We start from the raw sequence: 25,070 nt of genomic DNA on the forward strand, positions 1-25,070 counted from the left end.
CAACAATGACAATTTGAAAAGTTTTGAATACCGCGCAAATGAATTGCAAAAAAACGTAAGAACTCTAGCCACACTCCTGACCTCTCCCGATCCAAGGAGGATTCTCGTGGACCTAATTCACTACATTGCGAGCCAGCTGATTTGACAGCAGACGACGAAGTCTGCTTTGAAACTTGTTAAAATCCGAGTTTGAAAAAAAGATACATCAACAGAAGATCAACAGCATCGGTGATAAAAAAGTGAAATATCAAATGAAAGTTATGAAAGAGTAAATTCAAATCGTCGACTAGGCTACAGTTATAATAGTAGCAAATTTAAAACTGAGTACCGACAGCTTTCAGGCTTTTTCTGATTTCGCGCTCATTTGGATATGTTCTTACGATTTAGCCTGCACCGATAAGTCACTGGGCTAAACAGAATTGGCTTAACTCCAATATTTGTTGCGTATTACGTGCATTCGCCGATCGTCGGTCATCCACTTAATCTGGATTTAATATACACGTAGACAATAATAATAATAATAATACTCTTAGGTCAAGAGTTAACACGGAAGAGAAGAGAAACCCTTCGGATAAAGCTTTGCATCCCTTATTAAAGCGAACGCAAAGGAGTAATTTCGAAGAGGTGGAGTAATTGGAGGAGAGCTGGGATCGGATACCATGGAAGATGAATTAGAAGACAAAGTTCTGTATCAGACATATGTGTCGCATATGAAACTCATATCTAAATTTGCCGTAGGTTTACCTACAGGGTTTAATGCTGGCACTAATACACCCATTGGATATTTGTGGAGAATAATGCGCATCTACGTTCTCAAGCCTGAAGTCCTAGTCTGTGGAGCGGTCCTTATCGTCATGCTATTTTATCTGCAAGCCGTTGACGTATGGAGCAGAACTCTCCTGGGCAGAATCCAGTACACCCTTGGCCGATCGACTTCCAAGGTATGAAAAAGGCAGTCTTTTATTCTGACGCAGATAATTGTGGTTTCTCTTCATTTTGTAGGTTTCAAAACTCCAATTCTTGGTGAACAGTTCTGTGAACAGTGGGGAGAAACTCAGTTGGGAATTAAAGGAGGGTTACATATCTGCGTATGCCGTGCAAGGCCGAAGAGCAAGAATGGAGGATCGATTCGTAATCAATAACGACATAAACTCTACTGGAGTCTCACTGTTTGCTGTTTTTGATGGACACGGAGGAGAAGTAAATAACAAACATAGTGTTTAATATCACATCGCCATAAATTAAAATTGTATTCCTCTACGTTTCAGTTTGCTGCTAATTATGCTAGAGACAAACTAATCCCTAACATCAACAACAAGGTCATTGAACTGAAAGACATGATCGCTGGTAAGCCCTCAAAATCAAAAGTTGAGAAAACTGATTTGATCGACAAAGAGAAATCAAAAACTGGTGAAAAGGATAAGAATGAAGGGATCAGCGCCTTGGAACGCAAGAAGTCTTTCCGCAAAACTGCGAGTACCTCCTTAACTGATGAATCTATGATTAAAACTGTGGGTGTTACCGATCCTGAACTGCTTAATAAATTAGAAAGTCTGGTTCGCCCTATCACCAGAGAGGTAAGAAACATCAATGAGTAGAATCTAATCAATTTTACTTGATACATTGTGCCATGGGAGTGTGTTGTAATTATTGATGTCAGGTAAGACCTAATCTACACGGTGAAAAACCACTACCAAAAATAGACACTGCTAGCTACATCGACGGAGACAAAATAAACTATGGTAGATTACTGACAGACGAAGTCCTTGCTGTAGATAGGCTGTTGGTGAGTGCTGCCAAGAAGAACATGGATGTTGCTGGTAAATACCTCTGTGCTGACATTTTGATGAACGACAAACATCCGATAATCATTTTATCTTTTCAGGCACAACGGCATTGATAGCACTGCTAGAAGGCAACAAGCTTATTGTGGCTAATGTCGGAGATTCACGGGGGGTGATGTGCGATTCAAAAGGTAATGCGATTCCTCTGTCGTTTGACCACAAACCACAACAGGTGAGTCGTGATAAAAACTGTAGCTCATCACTGGCAGGCGAGTGAATTACGTTTTGGATTTTGAATGTTTCAAAGTGACTTTATCATTCGCCATTACTTACTCACAGCAAAGGGAAAGGATGCGGATCAAGGATGCAGGGGGTTTTGTCACATTCAATGGCGTCTGGAGAGTGGCTGGAATCTTGGCAACCTCCAGGGCTCTCGGAGATTATCCTTTAAAAGATAAAAAACTTGTAATCGCTGATCCTGATATTCTGACATTCGATTTGAGCGATCACAACCCGATGTTCCTCATACTGGCGTCCGATGGACTCTGGGACACATTCAGTAACGAAGAAGCTGTTGCTTTTATAAAGGAACGTATTAACGAGCCCCATTATGGTGCCAAAAGTATTACTCTACAGAGTTATTACAGGTAAATTATGTTCGAGTACATTTCATGGTTTGTTATTGATTGTTGATCAATTAAATTAAATGTTACAGAGGATCGTTGGATAATATCACGGTAGTAGTAATCAACTTGAAAGAACGTAAGTACAGCGTGGCGACAGCTAAACGAGCGTAATGAAGTTGGCAGGTAAGACTGCAGGCTTTTCAATATTGTAAAAAACATATCTAGAGTTCAATTTTTCTAGTCATTTACGCAGCTCCTAAAAGATACATTGCTAAAAGTGTTTTGAATTTTTCTATAATAAAGCTCAAAAATTTTCAAAATGATCAAAGACGTTGCGGGATACTCGAATAAAGTTGTAAAGATTAAGCCCTTACTTTTCGAATATCTTCCAAAAAGCCAAAGAACAAAAATAAGGAATTTCAAAAATTTTGTTTCAAATACACCTTATAATATTTGAATCATTCATACCTAACTGTGCTTTCTGCTGTTACTATATCTTATGCATGAGCTTACTCATTGCTCTAAAATTTATAATGTTGATAACATTATGCTACTGAATTTCATAATAAATTTATTTATTCAATGAAATTCTTCTCGAAGTGGCAAACGGCTCAATACGTTTTGTTCAGTTCCTAAAAAAGCATACTCACAGTCATAGTGTTATCGAATACACGAAGGATTTAAGTAAGAATATATATTATAAATGTTGCTGAATTTTTTTGTTATTTTTTCGTTATAAGACTACACACAAATTATTAATTCCAATTTTTCTTGTTCGCCATCTAAAGCATTTAGGCGTTATTTAAAGTATTATACATATGAAGAAAAATATTATTATTAAAGGTTGTTGGAATATTTTGTCAGCGTACATTCAACATATCAGCTCTCAAAAATCTTGCCAGATTAAAAGTTCTTATCCCAAAAGTTGCCTTATTTATGCTATTTTTAAGTGCAATAAGTACAAAGAAAGGAAGTTCCAAGGAATCAGCTAGATATTCAATCATTATAGATCGTTTGAGAAACGCATATTTGTAGTATGTATTCATTGAGGTACGGAAAAAAACTATATTATTGCAATTGGCTATGAATAATACGTTGCATGTGCCAAATATTAAAAAAACAAATCCAATAATCAATAAAAGTTTGGACATTGGAAGGAAGAAAAATAAATGAATAATTAATTTGGGCTTGACGATCGACAAATTAAATTTGTAAGATGTTATATGTAAGTGTACGTATGTTCAGCGATTGTTTCAAGTTGGGATGTTTGCTTTCACGTTGGCATCGGCCGCTTGGCTAATAAATGTTACTGTATATTTCTAATTACTGCAACCATGAGTTATTGTTCCCACAAATTTCATCCATCCACTATAGATCGGATTACAGAACAAAAGTGTATCTCAAACTTTATTCAATAGAAAATGTATATTGTTGGCTACACAGAACATCACAGGTCCGACGAGTAAAAAAAAAAACAATTTTCCACAAATATTTTCAAACATTTTCTGTTTTAATAATAATTTTTATTCCTTATCTAGCTAGCTACATTGATGCTCACCTTAAGCAACTTCTGATAAATGTAATTTCAGCTGAGGTCAAATGTACAAAGAACATTGACGATTGTATCTGAGGTAGTGATATACAATCTGCAACTTATCCAAGAACATGTTTAGTTATCCAACACTTCTCAACCAAGAAGTTCGAAGTCTTCGTCCGAGGTGTCGTACTGCCTGTCAAGGCTCTCGAATCCAAGCACTGTAATGTCATTGAGCAAAAAAGTTATTATTATTATTGCTTTTATCATCAGATCTTTGATACGATGCTTGGTTATTCAACTAACCAACGTTAGTTGCGGTTCCAACAGCCTCAGTTGCACAATCGTCAACAGGTGACCAGTCAGCTGGTTTTTCTGAGCATAACTCAAAAAGAGGTTGTTTTTCTGGATCGATTAATTCTTCTTGTATCGATCTGCATAAAGATTTGAAATCTTTTTCCGTAGCGCAGAAAAAGCACTGTAATCAATTGTCATTTCTGAAGAACGTGAACTACAAGTATCCCGAGGTACTTTGACACTTACCAAAGCAACTGATGGATCTATACCAGTTATTGGAATACGGCTAGCAGATCCACAATGATAAGTTGCATCGATATCAACCTCTCCTTCGACAGTTTTGTGGTCTACTGAACCAGATCTCTGCGTCGTATGTGGATCGAGAAAAATAACTTCGTCACCTTAAGTTTCGGAAGAATTTCTCCAATTAATATTGCAATTAGTAGAATTGATCAACTAAAATCGATGGACATAATAATTTACCAACGCAGCCTATAAAATATAAGGCTAAATTCGGTTTTCCTCCAATTACACCTAAGGACTGTGCAATTTGAAAAGAGGTCTGGAAAAGAATAAATTATAAAAAGATTCGTATCAAGCACTTCTGCTTCTGATCAGTTCAGAAAACTATGCCTACCTTAAGACCATTAATGTAAACTGGATTAATCTCACTTAGGCCAAGTCTGAGAGGTATAATTAATAACAAGGGCTTCCATTCACTGGGTGCTTTCAACGGTGTTCGCCCATCAACTTCTACGGTTGTTCCACCCTCTATTTTACATTGTCGCACTAAAATCATTGGTTATTTTTAATGCTCCGTTTTGAATGCTTGAGAAGATTAGAAGTATTGTTCAACTCACTTATATCGTTTACAACTATCGTGTTATCGAGGGCAACGTGTATTGTGACTGAACTCCAGTCATCATAAACGACAAGCTTTCTAGAGCACAAATACTCAATGTAGTTCAACCTTTTCAAAATGCTGATGAAAAGAAAAGTAGTATATTCACATACTTCAAAACTTGCGCTATTGTGTTAGGTCCAAACCACTGGCCAACTTCTTTGCCTTCAGATGCTCCAGTCAAGGCTATTTGGTGTATGGAAAAAGGAGCAGCTCTACGGTCTTCAAATCTATTCAATATTTTTAGGTACGTATTATCTCTTGTCTCCATAGTCCAGAGCCAGTCTCTTCCTGACAGATATGAATTATTATTGTCAATGAATATAAACTAGTTTAATATTTTCTGTACATGAAACCACCGCTTGATACCTAAGTGTAGACAGACTAGTGCTTGTCCAAGAACCATCTGTCCACACCTTAGCATGCAGCCCCATCCTTTATCAGATGTAAAATTTGAACTGGAACCACCAATTGGTACAAATCCTTTGCGATAAGTGAACCATAATTTGGATTTGATATCTCGCCTGATAGCATCAAGTTCTGAAATGTTCATACATTTGTTATATGATGGCTTGATGATAATATCGTACCAATGAGATTTTGATCGCAGAATGCCAACCTTTGATGGCATTATATCGTTTGCCTAGAATCCAGACAGGCTCTTGAGTGTGAGGAATATCGTCAGGTTCGTCAGCGACGTTTTGAGTAAACAAGCTGTCCATCTCAATCACTTGTTCACGATAACCTTGGATTGAAATTTTTTTGTAATCACTGGCCAGTGAACTATGATTCGGTGAGGAAAACCCGACCGATGCAGGGTTGGATCATTGGAGTAATAATTGGATACATTTATTCTGGATGTTATCAATGCGAAGTTAAACTTTCAGTAGCGATTCACGATGACTAATAGATAACGTAAAAATTGAATTGAGGTTATTTCAATCGAGGTTAAGCAACAATCTTTTGTCTTCCAGCCGTGTAAACATGATGTTATGGAATAGCAAAGCGTTGCGTGATTTGCATATATTTTTCAATTTACCTTCCTGTAGAGAAACTGAAAGCATTGGTCATCGTAACGTTGGTGATCTTATCATGACCCTTCTGAAACACAGTTTGTCCCGAACAGGTAGAAAAGAGCTTGAAATATCAACAACAAAAAATTAGATGACAGGTATCAGCTGTACTACAGACATATATATATCGACTCCGTAGCTATATACGCAGCTAGAGACCCGCGACATCTGTGGGTCGGATTTCTTAAAAAAAAAACAAAAAATTAAAGGTCTTAATTTTGTTCAAAAACTGTGCAGAGCGTCACTTTTTTCGTTCGTTTCTTTTATGAAAAATAATTCACTCCCACGTCACATGGTTTATTATACTATCATAGATATTTACAATTCTTTCTTTAACGTATATTTACATCATTGTTGCGTTGTCAAATACTCAATGCGCACGGACATCATGGGTAAAATAAGGCGCGCGAGTTTTTTTCAATATCAGTTAATTACACCATGCTAGTTTTTTTCAAATATAAAAACCACTGTAATAAATTTCACTAATTTTTGAATAAAAAGAAAAAGGTATCTTCAAAGCTGATATCAGAAGTCTGAACGACGGTTGAAATAGTTTAGTTAATTGATGACTTCAGCCTCAGACGCCTAGGTATATTAATGTCGTCCGTATGCATATAACTTTCTTCAAATTATTACAGTGTTAATTAAATTTTGCCTTCTTACACCTACCTCTACCGATGTACACGCTACCCTATAACACATGGCAACAGAACAGGCGTTAAATTCTCATTTCTTATACATTAATAAATGGCAGAATTTCACAATTTCATCGGCACCTCGAATTTCGTCCCCCAATTAAACGGCAAATTGATGAAATGTTGAACGGAAGATAAAAATAATCGGATAAAAGCAGTTACGCCGTCAAATAATTCAATCACGCTATGTACGCACAATGTAATTAAAAATAAAAAAAAAAAAAAAATTGCGCGCGGGTGAAAGCTAGTGGCAACCGCAGCTCTTGACGACCATATTTTTATACTTTTTTAGTATAACGTTGCTGTCGTCCAAAAAATACAGAACCGATATAGCCGATAATTTCGTAGGCGCGCAACACGGCTTTGGTACTTTTCCTGGGTTAACCAGATGCACAAGCGTCTGCACTATTGCATGGTTGGTTGCATTCATGTGGGCGTTTAAAGGAAAGTTACATTCCCCGCTGCAGTAGTAGGCGTCGTAGCCATCCGGCGCTATTATCCAGTCCTAAAAATAATAATTAAAACAAAATTAATATCAATTAGCTCGATGGCACGTATCATTTGAATTTTTTCCTATAATTATTTTTTCACAGTTCATGTCCATCTCGATTTCAACACGCGACGACAAGATGAGTGATGATTGAAAGAAGAAAAAAAAAGAATAGAAAAACACCGATCAGAAAAAACGAAGCTATTAATCATACGGTAATTCGTAATTAATTACTCACCTGCCACTGTAAATCTCTAAAACTGACATAGAGAGTCTGAATTTTACAGGTTCTCGCATTAGATTGAATCATCGGATCTGCGAGACAAAGTTTTCAGCGTTAATCACGTATGTTATATTTTTTTTCTCCTTTAGATCGATGTTTATGATTATTTACCGGTGTATGGATTATTCTTGTAATCCGATGTAGAAATGTCGCTCTTCTTTCTTCTTCTCGCGTCTCTTTTTTCCCTTACTTTTGCCTCTCGTATACCAGAACTCTTGAAGAACCCAACCATGAAGGGTTGTTTGTCGGCATCTCCTCTTGATCCAACAATGCCGACATCTTCTGGTCTCATTTCATGGACTGAATCAGAAACAAACGAGAAAAAATAATGAACATAATTCCACGATAAGGTGAAAATTGAAAAATTTTCAGGCACATCGGTATGCTACGATCTTATATCTACACGTTCAGGCGATTGGCTCGGTGTTTATTAGAACGGAGGCTACTTAGCTATCCCGAGATATTATTAATAGCCAACCTTCATGAATATTTACTATTTATGAACCTGAACGATTACAGTCCAGCTATAATATATCTATCACAAGCCATTCACTTCGGAGTATAGACACTGTAGACAGCCTGGCCACGATTTTCTAAATAACTATAATTATCCGAGTATACAAGACGCTAATCAGGCTCGTCGCGTCAAATACTCCAAAGTATTTCTTCCTGACAACGTAAAACATGAGAGAATTCCACCGAGACAATGTCTCGTCAGGCGATTAGCTGAAAGAAATTAAAAAAAAACTGAAAAAAGGCTGAAAATATTATTTAACCGGCGTCGACGTTAATCCAGTTCCATGGAATCGGTCGATCGTCGTGTTACAGCTAACGTCGCTCAAAGATTGATTTACGATCGGCACTCTGTGTAGAGTTGTCGCAATTTGAGAAAGCTGGTAAATTGATCAGCGACATGCTGCAGGCATGTGCACTAGAATTACGATTCACGTCTACAAAGAAAACAACGACCAATCATTATAATTACAAGTATCCGCGTATCTGCAATTATCCTATCGACCGCACCTGCCGCGTTGCGCTACTTTTAATTAATTTTTATCTCCCCCGCAAGTTTGTCTTTCCTTCGATCTTCGATTGCTCCTTATTTTCGTTGCGTTGCGGACGATAACACATCTCTCCGCGAACCGGATGATCTACCCGCGACGTCGAGAACGAATCGGACACACGCGCAGGGGATGCAATCGGTTCGAAGCCTGAACGGGGTTTGGCGGTGATCGAAAGTACCCTACGTTGAATCGTCGATTCGGTCCTCGCTCGTACAAGTTGGAGTTTATCTTTGTATATTTCTCTTTGCGCCGCGCCTAGATCATGAGTTCGTCTCTCCTCCTGAGCATCGTTTCCTCTCCTCACCTCCGTTCGCCTCTCTCCGGCACTGCTGCTCTCCGCTACTCTCCCGGAAAACCGGTTTAACTTTGATCATTCAATATAATACACTGCAGGATCGGCTTTCCACGTGACACATTATAAGATCATATATAGGTATAATACCCGGTACGCACGTACGAGGTACGTGTGAAAAAATATCCGTTTCTTTGAACGTACTTATAATACTTGCGTAGTGATCGCTGATCCCACTTACCGCAGCACCCGTTTTACAACACCCTATGGTGCGCGCACGGGTGCAACCGTGAATAAATAAACGATCCGTTTATAAGTTAGTTTTATTATGGTTTGGCTCATACACAAGTGTGTCGCATGCGGGCAATTTTTATAACGGTGAACCGCATATTACGAACGGTAAGATGCAGTGCAACGGCAATGCAACGGTTCTACCGCGATATACGATCGTTATAAAATTATATTTTACTCACCGACCGAGAGTGATCGGTTATATTTAGACATCGATTACAAGAATTCAAAGGTAGGGAAAATACGCGCGTGAAATACTCACACAGATTATCCAGAGGCGCGCTGCATGTGACGAAAAGTGAAAGAATCGCTGTAATCCTAATATCATTTGAAACCGAGGGTAATGAATATTTTTCTTACCCGATCGATCGGCTGGATGAACCGATAAATACAGTCCCCGATTAGCTTCAGGATCGTTAACCCAATGCTGAAGAGGCTCGCTTACGTTCAAAGTGAGCCAGCCTTCTCTGCCGGTGGACGTGTTCATCGAATCGACGTACTGCAATTCGCGTTCTCTGAAAAAATATTTCGGTTTTTTAGAAACTCGGGCTATTCGGTCTCGCATTTTTTGCTTCTTTCTCTCCATGAATATGCAACAAAGTCCGAGGGGACCGACGGCCCGGTGTCCAAAAAGATCTTTGAGGTCCCTCTCCGCGCATACTACGTACGTACGTACATAATAATGCAATGACGCGACGGCTGATCTCGCGGCTAATTTGCCGCAATTACGGAATAGCGTTTCCTGTCCGATCTCTGCGCAGTTAAAAGTAACCGTTCCTCTTCGTCGCGTGGCTTTATAGTTCGTACGGTTAACGACGGTATTATAAGAGTCTTTAAAACCTGAAAATCGGCTCCTAAAAATTTCAAACTGATTCTAAAATCGTTAAGGCAATCTTTCAAAGCAATAAAACCGAGCAGGTAAAAGATCGTTGAAACTTTTCAAGCCTCGAGATATTTCGAACCCCGAATAATTCCCTGCAGATTTCTGGACATCGGGGGGTTCTCAAATCAGGAACGGGCGCGACACGGACGAAGAACAGACGATAGCAGAAAAGTGACGAATTCATTCTTTTTAATTTCATATCATCGCACTGCTCTCACCCGTCTTCGGTTCGCAGAACTCTGTAAGCCGTGACGACGTAGGATCCCCGTTTTTTTTTATTCTTCAAGTCCGGGCTTTGGTATAGTCTGAGTTCAGCTCCGATGATGCATTCGCCCGGTGGTACTTCGGATACGTCGAACCAAAGTCTTTTACCCCTTTCGTGTCGTACCCCGGCAACGTGATGGTCTGAAAAATTGAACGGCGAAAATAAGATCGAGTTCTCCTCGTTATCGGGCGAGAAATTTTTCTATCCTCCTAGTCACGACGATCTCTCCGATTAGCTCGTACGGCATCCGAGGACGATATAAGTTGAGAAACGGCCGAACGAGCTCTCCTCTAATTCCCTCGAATTTCAAGCATCTTTTTTCATTCCACGGCCCTCCCTTCCGCCTTGTTTTCTCAACTTTTCTCCCCCGCCGCCGTTTACTCGAGATGATGAGTCAATAATCGAAATACTGGAGGGTCCTAGAAAGCGCATGGTTCGGTAGGCGCCGCCCCCCCTCCCCTACTCGGCAGCAGGTATAAAGAAATGTCTCAACTCGTTATACCTGAGGGACGACCGCGATTCCCCGGGGGACCTACGGTACCGAAATGCCATCGTCGTACAGGATTGTTTGCTACATTAAAAACAAAGCACTCGGCACGAAGGGCCTTTTTTCCCCCACCGAAAGCCCCCCCGACTAAATTCTCGGATCTATTTGGACCACCCCGGTGGTGCGAGGTGCTGAGGTAACTCAGGTGCCACGGAATGCCGGAACCTCGTTAAAATACCAAATGACCTGTAGTATAACACGGTATAACGAGGAGTCGTAATTTCGGTAAAGGCAACCATTTCGCTAATTTTTGATAAAATCGGAAATTTTCGGAATTGAATAAAGCGAGGATAAGTATCAGACTTCGTTATAATTGTGACTTTATTAGTTTTCCCCCCCACTTTCAATGTGGCTAGAGAATTCCCTCCCGGCGTTATTCCACGATTTCCCCTTTTCGTTGGATAAATATATTCCAAGCAAACCTGAACACTAGATGTAAGAAGAGTTTCATTTCAAATTTATCGTTTCTGCGGGATGATTTTGGTTTTTCTTCAAATTTCTTCCCCCGCAGATACGCCACGGCCAATGCAATATCCAACGTTGCGACGAGAGAAAAATAGATTTAACAATTATAATTCCCGAAATAACTTGCAACTTACTGTGGGCAGCGAAACTCATTATAACATCGCTCTGGTCAATCGCCCGGAGGTCTTGTCCGCTGAGATCGAATTGTCCTCCGTTTCCCTCCGCAGTTGTTTTTGTCGGGGCCGAAGAAGATTGCTCGCTCTCGTCGCGCCCTTCTCCGAGGGTGTTCCGGTAAATGTCGAGTAAAAATTTTGGCGCCGATCTTTTCACCTGCGGTGGATGTCCGGCGATGCCCCTCGGCCGATCAGGGAGTCCCAACAGATTCAAAATCTCATGTTCAACTTCGCGTCTTTCGCGCTGCGTAACCACGCGGTGTATCACGGTTTGGTCAAGTCCGTTATCAACGTAAAGTCCGCTCAGTCTCGCCTCCGCAACACCGATATCCCCGACGAATAATGAAAATAACGAATACAGCGGAAACCAACTAACATACGGGGCCAGAACGAGCAACGGCACGGGACGCATGGTCCCTGTATCAAAAAAAGCTCGCGGGAAACGTGACGCCACTTACCCGCACCCCTGTTAAATTCGACCCCGATCGAAGAAAAAACTTTCACACAAAATCGTCGTTATTATCGATGTTCACGTTGCCTGCAGCCAACGATTCGTATCACTCCTCCTAATCTAGACCCATCCACGATTCCGGACCGCGCACCGATTTGTTATTGTTTATATTTTTTATTCGGCCCAGTTCCTCCTCCCCGTTATCTTCTCGTCTCTCAATTCCGCACCTTTCGTCCTTCGATTATCGTCTCGGACAGGGGTTTAATTTTTCTTCCTCGTCATTCAACTTATACGGTCGGTTTAATCTCGAGTCCGTATCGCGATGCTGCTGCAGATCTGCGGTGCGAGTTGCGTTTCCTCGTTCGTTCACCATTTAATTCCTCGTGATCACTCCGCAGGCAATGCTAGTGCCAGTCTGCTTGTCTGGCCCGATCGCCAACCTACCTCTGAGCCGTATAACTTCTCGCAAGGCCTCCGAGCTCAGGGACGAAATAAGCGAGGGAGATTCCAGGCTGATTTAACCGCGTAAACCGATCCTTCCAACGATCGCACGCGGAGCCCCTACGACTTTGAACCGCGAGATTGATTTTATTCGGCATTGCAGATTGCGCCTGTACTGTCTTTCATCGGTTGCTAATCGTTGGCTTTCGAATATGTCGCAGAATTTCTCTGCACGATTTGTGGGATTTTTAGTGAGCCCCGTACATCAATTCGAAACAAACTAGATTCGCTGCTCCAACGATCTATTCCTGGTTTAGATAAATATCATTCGATAAGCTTATATTCTCGGTGTTTGTTGATGTAACAACATACGAACGTTTTACGCGGAATTTGCCTCTCGTCCCCTAATTTTCTTCCCCGTGGAATCGCCTCACCTGAATCAATAAACCTCTTCGGAGATACTCTAAATACTTTGAAATCTGGTGTTTGTTTTTTCAAACGAAGGTACCAGTCGAATCTTTGGGTATAACCGTCCCGTGTACGGCCCTGTCGACTCATCACCGCGTTGGGGACGCCAGCGGATGGTGGAGGATGAGAAGAGAATTCAAGAGATTCTCTTGCGGGCGAAGAGGAGGAGCAGCAGCAGCAGCAGCAGCAACAGCAACTCCTTGGTAGGGGGAGATGAGGAAAGAATGAAGAAGGGGTACAGAGGGACGAGGCGAGGCACGAGGTAGCCAGGGAGCACCGCCTGTTCACGTGTAAGAAATAACTAATAAGATAAATAAGAAGGTATGGAGAGAAAAAGATAGATAGACGGAGAGAGAGACGAAAAGAGGATAACATAACAGAAAAAGCCTGCGGGCGAATTCCCCAAGTATACGCGATGGTATTGATGCGTACACGTACGAGTCTCGGCATTATAAAGATGCGCGAGTATTTGGAATATTTGAAGAGGCGCGTACCGCAAGACAGAGAGGTGCACGTTCGCCTTGGTCATTCCTGATTCTTGAATCTTTGAGTTTCGAATTCCAGCACTCCTCTCCCTCCCGCCGGTATCGCATGCCAAGTTGAATTGCCACGATGTCTGACTGAACTGTGGGGTTTCTTGGGCAAGTTACGTAGCGGTGCCGTAAAGTCTGCTGGGTACCTCCTTCCCGGCTATCCAGGACCCAAGAAATCCCCGATAACGTACGCTACAACTTCCCCGCGAACCAGCCGCACCAGACTGGCTGACTCTGGCGATTCTGCAGCCTCCTTATGACACGTACGAACGCTCTGACAAGTCGTACCGGTTATACTTGACCCACCAGATTATTTTTGTAATGCCGAAATAATCTGTTCTGCCTGCGACAACGTTATTTCTACCGTGAAAACTATTACAAGGAAACTTTCGTAACGTGATTGGGTCTAGAGAGGCTGGGGGAGGTAGGAGATACAATAGCGAATATTAGTTCAGAAGAGACGATTTCAGATGATGGAACTGGACTAATAAATTTTTTCTCGTAGGATCCCAAAATATGAACCAAAAAAAAAAAAAAAAATACGACACCGAATGATTGCGTGTGTAATTGAAACTGTTTAATCGTTTTGTAGTTATTACTAATAAGATTTCTTACAGTATAGTATGAACTTATCAATCGAGTAAAAGCGCACTCTGTATTTCCTCTTCATTTGACGTATTTCTCCATGAATTTACGATGGAATTCGCTTCGCAAAGAATCGTTTATAAAGACGTCGCGTTTTTTCTCAGGTTCAGAACGCGCACAATTTTTGAAAACCACGTCATCGTCCCATCGTCTTCGCACTTTCATATCTGTACGTCCAGGTTGTGCCGAATAATTTAATAGTGGATTACCGGACAGAATGTTTTCCATTCTAATCCTCTCCTCTTCTTGTCTTTTCTCTATTTCCTGCGTTGGAGTAAATTGAACTCATGAATTTTGTATAAAAAACTTATTTCTCATTATTTGATAGACCAATAGAATCGATTGATTTACCTTTTTGGCTTGTTCAGCAGCTCGTTCTTTTTTAATACGCTGTAGTTCTGCAAGCAGTGCAACGGTATCGTCCTCGTCGCTGTCAGATCCGGAATCATCCTCATCCAATGGATCGTCAGCATCCAAACTAGCAGCGGGTACCTGGTCGATTTTTTGTCTTTTAGCAGCAACTGCGGTAGTTTCCCTACTAGCAAGTTCGATCATACGACGGTTGGAAGTCTTGTCTTTTTCGCGTTCACGCTCATCCAGCTCTTTACGGAAGTCACGGCTTCTCAATTCCTCGGTTGTGCCTTGACCATACTCTCTGTGATTAGAATGAGGTTATGTTAACATTTCTTTCAAGGATAGGAGTGAGGGTGTTTGAAGAAATTGAATATTCAATTTGATTAATGGTGATTAATAATAGGAATAATTTACCTGTATTTCAATTTTGTGTGTCCAGGTAAATCCCTGCTCGAATACTGCTTGGATATAGCACTCAAATCTTTCTCACCACGTCCCTGGCCACCACGGGCGGGCTCGAACGTTGGTCTCGCAGCTGTCGTCATATTAAAAGCGAGGGTCTCTTGGCCAGAAGGTTATTAAATAGCCCACAAATATCTACTTGTGATTGTCCACGATATCAACCAAGTTCCGTTGATTACTTTTTCACGTGTATACCAATGTTTCGACCATTTGACAACTAACAACAATGCCAGATGATATTTCTCTGGGCAGCTATCTCCATCTATGACTGGCGTTAACATGCGACGACAGAAGAAATGAAAACGTTACTACTGAATTTGACCGATGAGTGGCACAACCAGAGCTTAACTTTGGGACTCAAGACCCAAACCACCCCAAATCGTGGAGAGTAGATCGAGTAGATCCCAAACCACACAGAACCCAGGATTCTTCGGCGTGGATGTTAAATAGTGAAAAAGGCGCGTTCATTGACAGAAACATGGCACCCGTTGACAGTTCTCCGGCTAGTAACCTGACTGAATTCGTTGCTAATAGCATGGCTGGATTTGATTTAGTTTGTTCGTTAAAGTCGAACGACTTGATTCCTGTGCATAAATATAAATCGTCTAGAACCGGATTAACTGTAGTAATAGCGGAGGTTGACGGTCCCGTCGTAAACGGCTACTTCTGTCTGGGTAAACGTCTCATGTTAACGTAACCCTACATTCAACAGCTGTATTTCTATGTAGAATTTTGACACAAATTTAAACATTAACATAATAGGCTATTCATTCTTTTTTCATTCTTTAGCTACCGAAGCTTACGACGATGACGGGCTTCCTCATACCTTGGAGCACCTGATATTTCTGGGTAGCGAAAACTACCCGTACAAAGGTGTCTTGGATCTGCTAGCCAACCGATGTCTAGCATCGGGAACAAATGCGTGGACAGATACAGATCACACCTGTTACACTATGACAACAGCTGGCAGTGAAGGATTTCTGTCATTGATGCCAATATTTCTTGAGCATATCTTATATCCAACATTAACGGTAAATGGAAGGATCGATCTTCGTTTCGTGGAACAACGAATTTGATTTATGAACTTTCTCTTCGGCATCACTCAGGATTCTGGCTTCATAACCGAAGTTCATCACGTAACTGGCGAGGGGGAAGATGCGGGAGTTGTTTACTGCGAAATGCAAGGCCGAGAGAACAGCGGGGAATCATTGACCCACCTGGCGTTGACCCGAGCAATTTATCCAGGACGATGTGGATACAAATCCGAAACTGCAGGTACACAAACTGGGTGGAAATCTGAGAGAACTATAGACCCTGAAGATTCACATCACATTTAATTTTCGTTCAAGGTATTATGAAAAATTTGCGGGAAAGTACAAACAATGAGAAGGTCAGAAATTACCATAAGGAATTCTACAGGCCAGAAAATCTCACAGTTATAGTAACTGGGCAGGTGAAACATGCAGATCTTTTCAAGGCTCTGCAGCCACTAGAGCAGAAAATAATGTCAAAGGCAAGGATAGAATCTCGTAATTCTTCTGTAAAAACTGTTATTTCAAAACTTTTAATTTTTTCACTCCATTTGACGTCCTGATAGGGGAACAGAGGACCTTATGTGAGACCATGGCAAAGCCCCGTGCCACCATTGACGGAATGCGTTGATCTGGACGTATTATATCCATGCGATGACGAGGATAATGGTTTGATAAATGTGGGTTGGCGTGGACCATCGGCTGTGACGGAACTGTACGATATGACTGGCTGTTCGATGTTGTTAAAGTATTTAACTGATAGTTCAGTTAGCCCTTTGCAAAAGGAGTTTGTTGAAATAGACGACCCATACGCAAGTAGAGTGGGTTATTCTCTAGCTGAGAATTCGGAATCAATGCTTTACCTCATATTCGAGAACGTACCTAAAAGCAAAATTCCTTTGGTCAAAGATCACCTTGTCCATGTACTCTATGACATCGCGAATAAAGGCGACGGGATTGATATGAGAAGAATGCATACTGTAATACACAGACACATATTGGAAACATTAAGCCACTTAGAAAACAGCCCTCACGATTCGGTTGCGTTCATGGTCATCGGAGACGTTCTCTACGGCAGAACTAAAGAGGACGTAAGAGGCAATCTCCTTGACAAAAAATCATATCTATTTTTCTACCGGGCACTGATATTTTTAATTTTGTTGTATTTTCTAAATATGTAGCTAGATAATAGGCTGAATCAAATCAAGGATTTGAAGAAACTGGGAGAAGAGCCAGCATCATACTGGATAAAACTATTGAACAACTACCTGATCCATGCACCAATGGTAGTTGTGAGAGGATTCCCCAGCCAGGAAAAGCAGGTTGAGATGGGAGTGAGCGAAAGAACAAGAGTCGAGCAGCAAATTGCAGAACTAGGAGAAGAGGGTCTTCGAATAAAGAAACAGGAGCTCCAGGAAGCCATGCTTGTGAACGAGGTAAGAATCAGGAGCTGGATTGTATTAGGAACAGAAACTTAATAAATGAAATTCTCGCCTGTTTCTCAGAGACCGATTCCAGACGAAATGCTAACTTCAGTGCCCATACCTAGCACAGATTCTATAAACTTCCATCACATTAAAAGTTACACGTCAGATACGGCGGAGCAGCATCCGAAGTTGAACGTTAACAACTTACCATTGTTTACATATCTCGATCACGTCAATACGAATTTTGTCTATGTGAGTAGAGAGCAGAAAACCCCCTTACTGAATTCATCAGTGTTTCTTCTGACAGTGATTATTCGAATTCGCAATTCCAGCTATTCGTCATCATGGATACATCACCTGTATCGCAAGAGCTACGACCATATATTCCGCTCTTTTTGGAAGCGATATTAGAGTGCCCAGTTATGAGAAACGATGGTCTTTTTATCCCGTATGAACAAGTTGTCGCCGAATTGGAGGAAGACACTATAGCCACAAGTACAAGAATTGGTTTTGACAACCCAGCTAGATTTTCGTGTGGAGTCTACAGTCAGAGTGCAAACCTCATGTTGCAAGTACGTTTTTAATGCATTCAAATCCAGAATCAAAAATAGAAATCGAACTAATTTCACTGATGTTCTTTCTCTTTTCAGATCGAGCCAGCTAAATATTCCAGGGGTATACAATGGATCAGAGAACTCCTTTACGAGACTGAATTAACTCCGGAAAGACTGAGAATAATTGCAGCTAAGATGGTCAACGATGTTGCACAGGTCAAGAGAAAAGGAAACAAAGTTGTTGGTGATCTTATGAAAGGTCTGATCTACAGAAAAGGTTGGTAGATGAAGTTCATGCCTTCTTTTAACAAAATAACCACATGATTTTGATATTTACTATGATCTACCAGACAGTAATCATTTCGCATCGAGCATGTTGCGGCAGCATAAATTCTTAACGCAGATGATGGATAGCCTGAATGACAGTAAAGCTCAAGCAAAAGTATTGGAGGAGATTGAATCTGTAAGAAAAACGTTGACTACCCCACAAAATATGGTCCTCTACATGGCGGCAAATGTGGATAAGCTTGCGGCTCATGTCCCGAACGTGTATGAACCTTGGGAAGTACTTTTGCCCAAACAATATACATCTTGTAAATCAAAGTGAGTATGCCGTATCAAATGCCGCTTTATATCTTGTCCCTTATTATTTTATTGATATTAAAATTCCAGATTAAATGTCACTCATGATTGGCAATTGATGGTTCCTCAAGCTGATGAGCCTACTAACAGCTGCGTAACAGGACTGGGATGCATAGAATCCGCGTTCTTTTGTCAATGCAGTCCTTGCCTAAAAGATTTCCAGAGTTCCAATCTAGCACCGTTACTGGTATTCTTACAATATCTAACTCAACTTGAGGTGAGTAAAGCTGATATCTATTTTCTTGCCAAGTCTTCCAAGGTCTTCAATCTTTCATTTCCAGGGTCCCATGTGGCGGCAAATTAGGGGGCAGGGTTTGTCATACGGCTACAATATCTTTCCGCGACCAAACGAGGGACTGTTGTACTTGACATTCTACAGAGCGACAAATATTGTGGCAGCTTACAAAGAGGCACGGGCTATTGTGGTACGGGACACTGTCGAATAAATTCTCGAAGAAGTGGCTTTATGTTCGTGTACAATAATAATTTTTATCTTTCAGGAAAATCAGTTGATAGGTGAGAAATGGGAGCAAGCGTTATTCGAGTCGGCGAAGTCCTCGTTGATATTTGAAATAATTGAGAGGGAAAAAAGCGTCGGGGACATGGTGGCACAGTCCCTTTTATCGTACTTCAAAAATGTTCCACACGACTATAATAGGCGGATGGTGCAACACATATCGGCAGTAACTATCGAAGATATGAATCGCATAGGGCGGCTTTACATCCGGCAATTATTTGATCCTAAGGATTGCAAAACAACGATCGTCTGTCATCCTTCGAAGGCAACTGAGATAGCTGCTAGTTTCGAAGAGTGAGTAAATACTGAATATCAGTATCGTTAATTATTTAACAGCTTTCAGCTACAATCCCTACTCGAACTTTTGTTTCAGGCTGAACCACAATCTAAAGGTCTACAACTCTTTAGAAGAGAGTTTTCTAAATGTATGGTAGACCCGTCGTTGAAACGTCCTGGCACAGCATGAAAATTTTACTAATTCGCTTCATTTTTCTCATTAAAGAAATGTGAAAGTATGGCACTTTTTGTTATATACGTATATGTTAATCAAAGGGACATAAATATCTTACTCAAAAGTTCTTCACGGTATTTATGTACAAATTGCAGTTCAAACAATAAATGGAAACTAACAAGAATTGATCGATTGTAATCTAGATATCCTGTTGAAAATTCTAACTATTTTTACTATTTTTTGATCAACAGTCGCAACCACCACCAGTTGATTCAGGTTGTTTTTGATCTATATTTTTCATTTTATTTACTTTGAGAAAACAGAAAAATCGCCGAAATTGCTTCGAAAATAAAAATACCCAAACACCGATTAAACACATCAAATAAAATGGTTTTAAATTATAGATATATCATTCATTCGTTTTCGGAAACGCCGTTTCCGCCTTAGAAATAGTCAACTTGCCTCCTCAAACAACAAGGTCAACCAATAAGTTGATGACAAGTTTTCGTTCAGCGGATTGTATCTTTAGCCAGCAGTTTTGCTTCTACTTATTCGTTATTCACACATATTTTGTTTGTCAATATTCATTGGCGCTGGTTATAACACTCGTTTAATTCGAATTTGCATATGGATTCAATTCTGACACTATGTGCAAAAATAGATATGTATCTTTTTTTTTCGATCTATCATCCGTATAATATACCGTCAGGTACGTTAAATGCAAAGAAAGACGTTCGGTAAGCGAGACGGAAATCATTTTTTTCAATTCAACAGGTATTTCTTTACATACATACAATGTATAGTCTTCAGTTCAGTGGGTATTTCGGATACAATTAATCGATCATTGTGGTTACCATCCAATTAACGAATGAAAACGGGATGGTACACAGATTGAAATGATTCCAAGAAGTGTAAAGGCTTGTGGAAAGAACCCAGGCTGTGGTTATATGCGCTAACTACGGAATTGGAGAATTGACTCACTTTTAATTGCAAAAATAATCAGGTACTGGTTATGAGAGAAGGAGAAGATGGAGTTCCCAATAAAAAAATAATAAACGACTGCCGACGATAGTTCTAGGTTTTGCCAAGCTTACAGAAATTTATTTTCATCTATCTGATACAATCTTCAGGTTCTTCGTTAAATTTTCGGTGCAATTTTTCAAATTTCGTAATAAAATCCCCCGTGTTAATAATAATTAAGAAGAATTTTCTATCATCCGCAACTGCATCAACATGACACCGCAGCACTCGATATCAATGCAATCTCATTTTTCTGAATTGATGAAATGTTCGTAAGAAAACTACAGAATGCTACATTTGGGAATTACGTATTTTTCTTGAAATCGCGTCATTATAAATATTGAATTTAATGAATATTAAATAAACAATAATACAGGCGTCGAAGATCTGAAACTAACGCGAAATAACATACAGTCCCAAATCACGGCCGAGGAGGAAGAAAAATATAATCTTCAAAAGGAGGTTGAAAGAATGACTTATCGAATAAGTCAGCTGAGCGAAAATCTGGTAAAAAAAAATGCGGCAAGGACGGATTATGACAGAACGATTCAAGAAACAGAATCTGCCTACAATAAGGTGTGTAAAATATCCTGGTCAATAAATTATATTTATATATTTATAGACAACCATAGAACTTATGCTCGGATAACAGACCGATTATTTTTATAATCTGGTTATGCATGAGTAATATATGTATAATATCCAAGGATGATATCAGAAGGTGAATCAGTCAAAAAAGTTTTTGGTTTATCCGATTTTCGGTATAAAGTAAAAAGTTGTGCACTATGTGAATACCTACTTCTCACATACAAGAGGAAAGTTCAAAAACCTGTTTACGAGTTTTATGTATGTATCTTGCGCTTAACCCGTAAGTAGGTATGTATTTACATATGTACATACATACGCCTACATATGTATACGGGGTAATGAAGTCGCTGCTGCATGTTTGTGATCTCTACGCGTTAATATGCATGATATTTCCAAAAAAAAATGAACTAACGTTGTCCGTTTTTTGTGATAAAATAGTAGATACACAATATCAATCCTTTCCCTTTTTACTCTTGTCCTGATATTTTTTATTTTTCTTCGAATACCTGATCGCAGATCCTTGAGAGTTCTCAGCTCTTGTTAAATATGGTAAAAAGAGAAGCAACTTGTCTCGACCAAACTCTCCACGCTGTCGAGGGATGCGGTGAAGGAAATCTTCGTTTAAATGCGACGATCAAAGAAAAAAAGGATATTTAAATACCTGCAGGGATAAACGATCGTTAAGAAACAACAAATTAAAAGAAAAAACGAATGGATGTATACTTATTTTTGAACATAGTAATTTCTTAAGAATTATATTAGTCGATTTTTATCTCAAACCATGAATATTGAATCGAAGAGTCATAAAATTGTACAAAGTTTAATTTGGATATAGGTATACTGTATACAGTATACATAAACAACTTTTTCAATCCTTGCGGAGCAATAATTGGAAACCTTTGCAATATATAAGTAACCCTGAAGAATGTCATAACCCGATATCCTGATGTCATAGCCTGATAATAATCTGAAATCTAAAATTCACTCAATATCACTGCAATTCATGACACCGATCAACATTACGACGGCGCAAGTTCACTCTGTAAAGAACGGTGAGCATTTCAATGGACGAATAAAATTTTGTCGCTCAAGTTTTCACATTCATTTCACAATCAGTGGATTTTTTAAGTCGTTGGCGAATGAAATCGTTTTTCGTTCTGATTAAATTCTCAAGACTTCAGATCTCAAGGTTTTATTGTGTCGCAGGAGTCCAGAAAAAAAGCCATAAAAATAAGGTAGGCAAGTTTTCAGTTCCCTCGGTCATTCAACCGTCATCAGGTATAGAGGTGCTCTGCCCTCGATATTCATTGTGCATAGCCACAATCACCTGCGTGTCTATTACTCGTTTCTAAGTTACTGTACATGCTTATAAACCATACTCCGATGCACATAAAGCAGCCATCAGAGAAACGGCAAGTGCAGTTTTTTCTCTAATGATCTTAATTTTCAAGTATAACTAGAATAATCTCCGAATAACAGTATAATCAATCCGGCCGATACCGATCAAACGAAACAAATTTACCGATTATTTTGCGCAACTGCATCACGAATGTTATCATGAATTTGCGTTTGCATCACGCCGTGCGCTGCACTGCGCGATTGCACGTACACGAGAAGAAGAAAATGGAGAAGAAAGAAGGAAAAAAAATCACCAACGGAAGACAATTATACTTGATTTGAATTCTGAATTGGATCGTATCGTATTCCTTGTTCATTCGTGTACCTATGCGCTAACTACGTTTGCATGATTGACGTATGTAAATGCAACGGCATATTCGCGAGCATAAGTGTTCCAGATGCCACAATAATTTAGTTGGTTTCATACGAACACATGCTCAGAATACGTGCAGCAACAGGTCATCAGAAATTACGAAGGACAGACATTTTATACATTCAAACCTTAAGATTTCGAACGTAGAGCAAATAATCAGAAAAATTTTATTCAACACGCATATTTTTGTGCGCTTATTATCATATATTATTTTTCAAATATCTGAAACGTTGAAATTTTCATTTTTCAAGCCTTATATGATTTCTCCGCGTTCGCATGCTACCTCCAAATTTATGACAAAAAAAAAACGTAAAAACTGGAAGCATAGCTGGAAGTAATTAAAAATTTCGCAATGTACAATATACATATATTATTATTATTGTTATATACTATATCGTCCTATATATTCTATTAGCATTCCTGTATGTAGGAAGAAGTAATAGGTATTAATTGCTAAACGAATAAAAAAAGGAGAAATAAAATCAACTGGACTTACGTCATAGCGTTACGGAGAACCTGAAACTTAATTATATGCGAAATAGATTGTGGTGCTGATATCCCAATTTTATGACAGATGGACCCAGTATTTGATCGCCGATTTGAAACTTCGAATGTTTCGCATACATATGATAGGTATAGTATGTAAAACTGCTGATGGTTGCTGCTTCAACTTTCAGTTTTCAAACCTATGATTATTAGGTAGAAATGCGAAATTTGTTGTCACACGACTTTTTCGGTTTTCATTTTACCGATATGTTAAGAATTAAATTTTCTATCGCATGATTTTAATACAATGAAATAATAACGATATTGTTGGAAAAAAAAAAAAAATCATGTACGAGCTCGAAAACGTGATCAAAATTCCCTAATTTTCTTGTTTACAGAATATACAATATCTTTTTCACCGCGTTTATCAAAAAAATATTCTCAAAGAATGTCACTAAAAACTAAAGTAAATATAAATATTAATGTCACGTCGTTCCCCATGGTAAGTACATACAAATAATCACAATATACCCGCATAAGGTAAAATAATAAGATGTTGAGACTGAGGTAAACTAAAATTTAACTGCAATTTCGCTCTCATCTTTTGATAAAGAGAACATTAAATAAATGAAGAACGTCTCAGATTTACTTAATACGTACATTTCCATGATTTTTAAATTTTCAGAATAATTTCCTGGCGTGTCAACTGGACTGAAAATTGATGACGAAATATCTGAATAGCGATATGAAATTATCATTATCATTGTTAGAAAACTAGTATCATTATGCAACTCGACATTACTACAAAAAAGAATAAAGTGCGCGGACAACAATCGATGATGATTTACAGGAAAATTTAAGGTCCTCAGGCTCTACGTAATAATAAGTATCTATATTGCGCGAAAGAAGGAAAAATAAACGGCAAATATTGGAGAATAAATAAATTCATATCTGCGTACCCATGGGAAAGTACGTACACAACTATATCTATATATACGCCTCTTGCGTGATGTGCATCAAGAGAAAATTCTCGAGGACATCGGGATAAACGAACCACATACACACAACTACCAGACGGATGAATGGTTGAAATTTCTATTCGCTAACGAGAACAGATCGGTCTGCAGTTTCTAATATTTTCTCCTTTATGTGGCTCATAAGATGTATAACGTATACAAACCACGCTATATAATCAATCGACCCGTGCAATTTTATAATCTACAAGACAGGTTTTTACTCCTGTTAACTATGTTGATACAGGCGATGGAGAAGCGCGGACGATTCGAAACGAACGTTGAAGAAGACTAAAACGTGAGAAACGTTGATCAACGCGGATTACGAAAGGGAGTCAATTCGCAACATAGAGTCAACAACAACTCGTACCGTGTCAAGGCAAAATCGAACCATATCGAACATTATGTTACATACTACAGTCGATGCATGCATCAAACTACACGAGATACATCAACCTTCGGATTAATCCAAAAAAATTAACCGTCTGCAAGGTAATATAAAGCCTAAACGAACGAGTAAGCGGTCGAAGCCATTCGATTGAAACAAAAGCAT

The 25,070-nt window shown here is 39.5% G+C and overlaps 6 protein-coding genes across 7 annotated transcripts; 3 read left to right on the top strand and 3 right to left on the bottom strand.

Moving 5' to 3' along the window:
* Positions 1 to 125: 125 nt before the first annotated feature.
* LOC105689871 (protein phosphatase 1L-like) lies at positions 126 to 3,733 on the top strand. 2 transcript variants are annotated; one of them, XM_012407228.3, is made up of 8 exons: positions 128 to 683; positions 739 to 941; positions 1,003 to 1,200; positions 1,269 to 1,577; positions 1,661 to 1,820; positions 1,886 to 2,016; positions 2,124 to 2,431; positions 2,500 to 3,733. In XM_012407228.3, exons 2-8 carry the CDS (start codon positions 798 to 800, stop codon positions 2,579 to 2,581), a joined length of 1,332 nt encoding a protein of 443 aa, XP_012262651.2. In that variant the 5' UTR covers positions 128 to 683; positions 739 to 797; the 3' UTR covers positions 2,582 to 3,733. The 2 variants fall into 2 exon arrangements, with proteins under 2 accessions (XP_012262650.2, XP_012262651.2); XM_012407227.3 differs by having other exon boundaries at positions 126 to 941.
* A 178-nt stretch (positions 3,734 to 3,911) lies between these two features.
* On the bottom strand, positions 3,912 to 6,343 carry LOC105689873 (cysteine protease ATG4B). The gene is made up of 10 exons (XM_012407230.3): positions 6,182 to 6,343; positions 5,762 to 5,887; positions 5,512 to 5,682; positions 5,256 to 5,433; positions 5,102 to 5,181; positions 4,879 to 5,030; positions 4,725 to 4,803; positions 4,488 to 4,642; positions 4,251 to 4,422; positions 3,912 to 4,165 (listed from the first exon to the last, which is right to left on the bottom strand). Exons 1-10 carry the CDS (start codon positions 6,204 to 6,206, stop codon positions 4,098 to 4,100), a joined length of 1,206 nt encoding a protein of 401 aa, XP_012262653.2. The 5' UTR covers positions 6,207 to 6,343; the 3' UTR covers positions 3,912 to 4,097.
* A 153-nt stretch (positions 6,344 to 6,496) lies between these two features.
* LOC105689872 (protein 60A) lies at positions 6,497 to 12,836 on the bottom strand. Its single transcript, XM_012407229.3, has 6 exons — positions 11,625 to 12,836; positions 10,432 to 10,618; positions 9,691 to 9,845; positions 7,795 to 7,983; positions 7,639 to 7,715; positions 6,497 to 7,415 (listed from the first exon to the last, which is right to left on the bottom strand). Exons 1-6 carry the CDS (start codon positions 12,073 to 12,075, stop codon positions 7,155 to 7,157), a joined length of 1,320 nt encoding a protein of 439 aa, XP_012262652.2. The 5' UTR covers positions 12,076 to 12,836; the 3' UTR covers positions 6,497 to 7,154.
* A 1,275-nt stretch (positions 12,837 to 14,111) lies between these two features.
* On the bottom strand, positions 14,112 to 15,259 carry LOC105689919 (protein CWC15 homolog B). Its single transcript, XM_012407301.3, has 3 exons — positions 14,970 to 15,259; positions 14,553 to 14,856; positions 14,112 to 14,465 (listed from the first exon to the last, which is right to left on the bottom strand). The coding sequence occupies exons 1-3, from the start codon at positions 15,098 to 15,100 to the stop codon at positions 14,223 to 14,225; spliced, it is 678 nt and encodes a 225-aa protein (XP_012262724.2). The 5' UTR covers positions 15,101 to 15,259; the 3' UTR covers positions 14,112 to 14,222.
* Positions 15,260 to 15,307: 48 nt separating this feature from the next.
* On the top strand, positions 15,308 to 19,823 carry LOC105689918 (uncharacterized protein C05D11.1-like). The gene is made up of 14 exons (XM_012407300.3): positions 15,308 to 15,691; positions 15,807 to 16,048; positions 16,124 to 16,292; positions 16,367 to 16,530; positions 16,615 to 17,139; positions 17,230 to 17,484; positions 17,554 to 17,727; positions 17,808 to 18,047; positions 18,126 to 18,306; positions 18,380 to 18,632; positions 18,702 to 18,888; positions 18,953 to 19,096; positions 19,172 to 19,482; positions 19,562 to 19,823. The coding sequence occupies exons 1-14, from the start codon at positions 15,457 to 15,459 to the stop codon at positions 19,620 to 19,622; spliced, it is 3,141 nt and encodes a 1,046-aa protein (XP_012262723.1). The 5' UTR covers positions 15,308 to 15,456; the 3' UTR covers positions 19,623 to 19,823.
* A 395-nt stretch (positions 19,824 to 20,218) lies between these two features.
* LOC105689790 (Sjoegren syndrome nuclear autoantigen 1 homolog) lies at positions 20,219 to 22,331 on the top strand. The gene is made up of 3 exons (XM_012407069.3): positions 20,219 to 20,927; positions 21,036 to 21,235; positions 21,764 to 22,331. Exons 1-3 carry the CDS (start codon positions 20,873 to 20,875, stop codon positions 21,902 to 21,904), a joined length of 396 nt encoding a protein of 131 aa, XP_012262492.1. The 5' UTR covers positions 20,219 to 20,872; the 3' UTR covers positions 21,905 to 22,331.
* Positions 22,332 to 25,070: the final 2,739 nt, after the last annotated feature.

This window comes from Athalia rosae, chromosome 3 (assembly GCF_917208135.1).
Source record: "Athalia rosae chromosome 3, iyAthRosa1.1, whole genome shotgun sequence".
In the NCBI taxonomy this organism is placed as follows: domain Eukaryota; kingdom Metazoa; phylum Arthropoda; class Insecta; order Hymenoptera; family Athaliidae; genus Athalia; species Athalia rosae.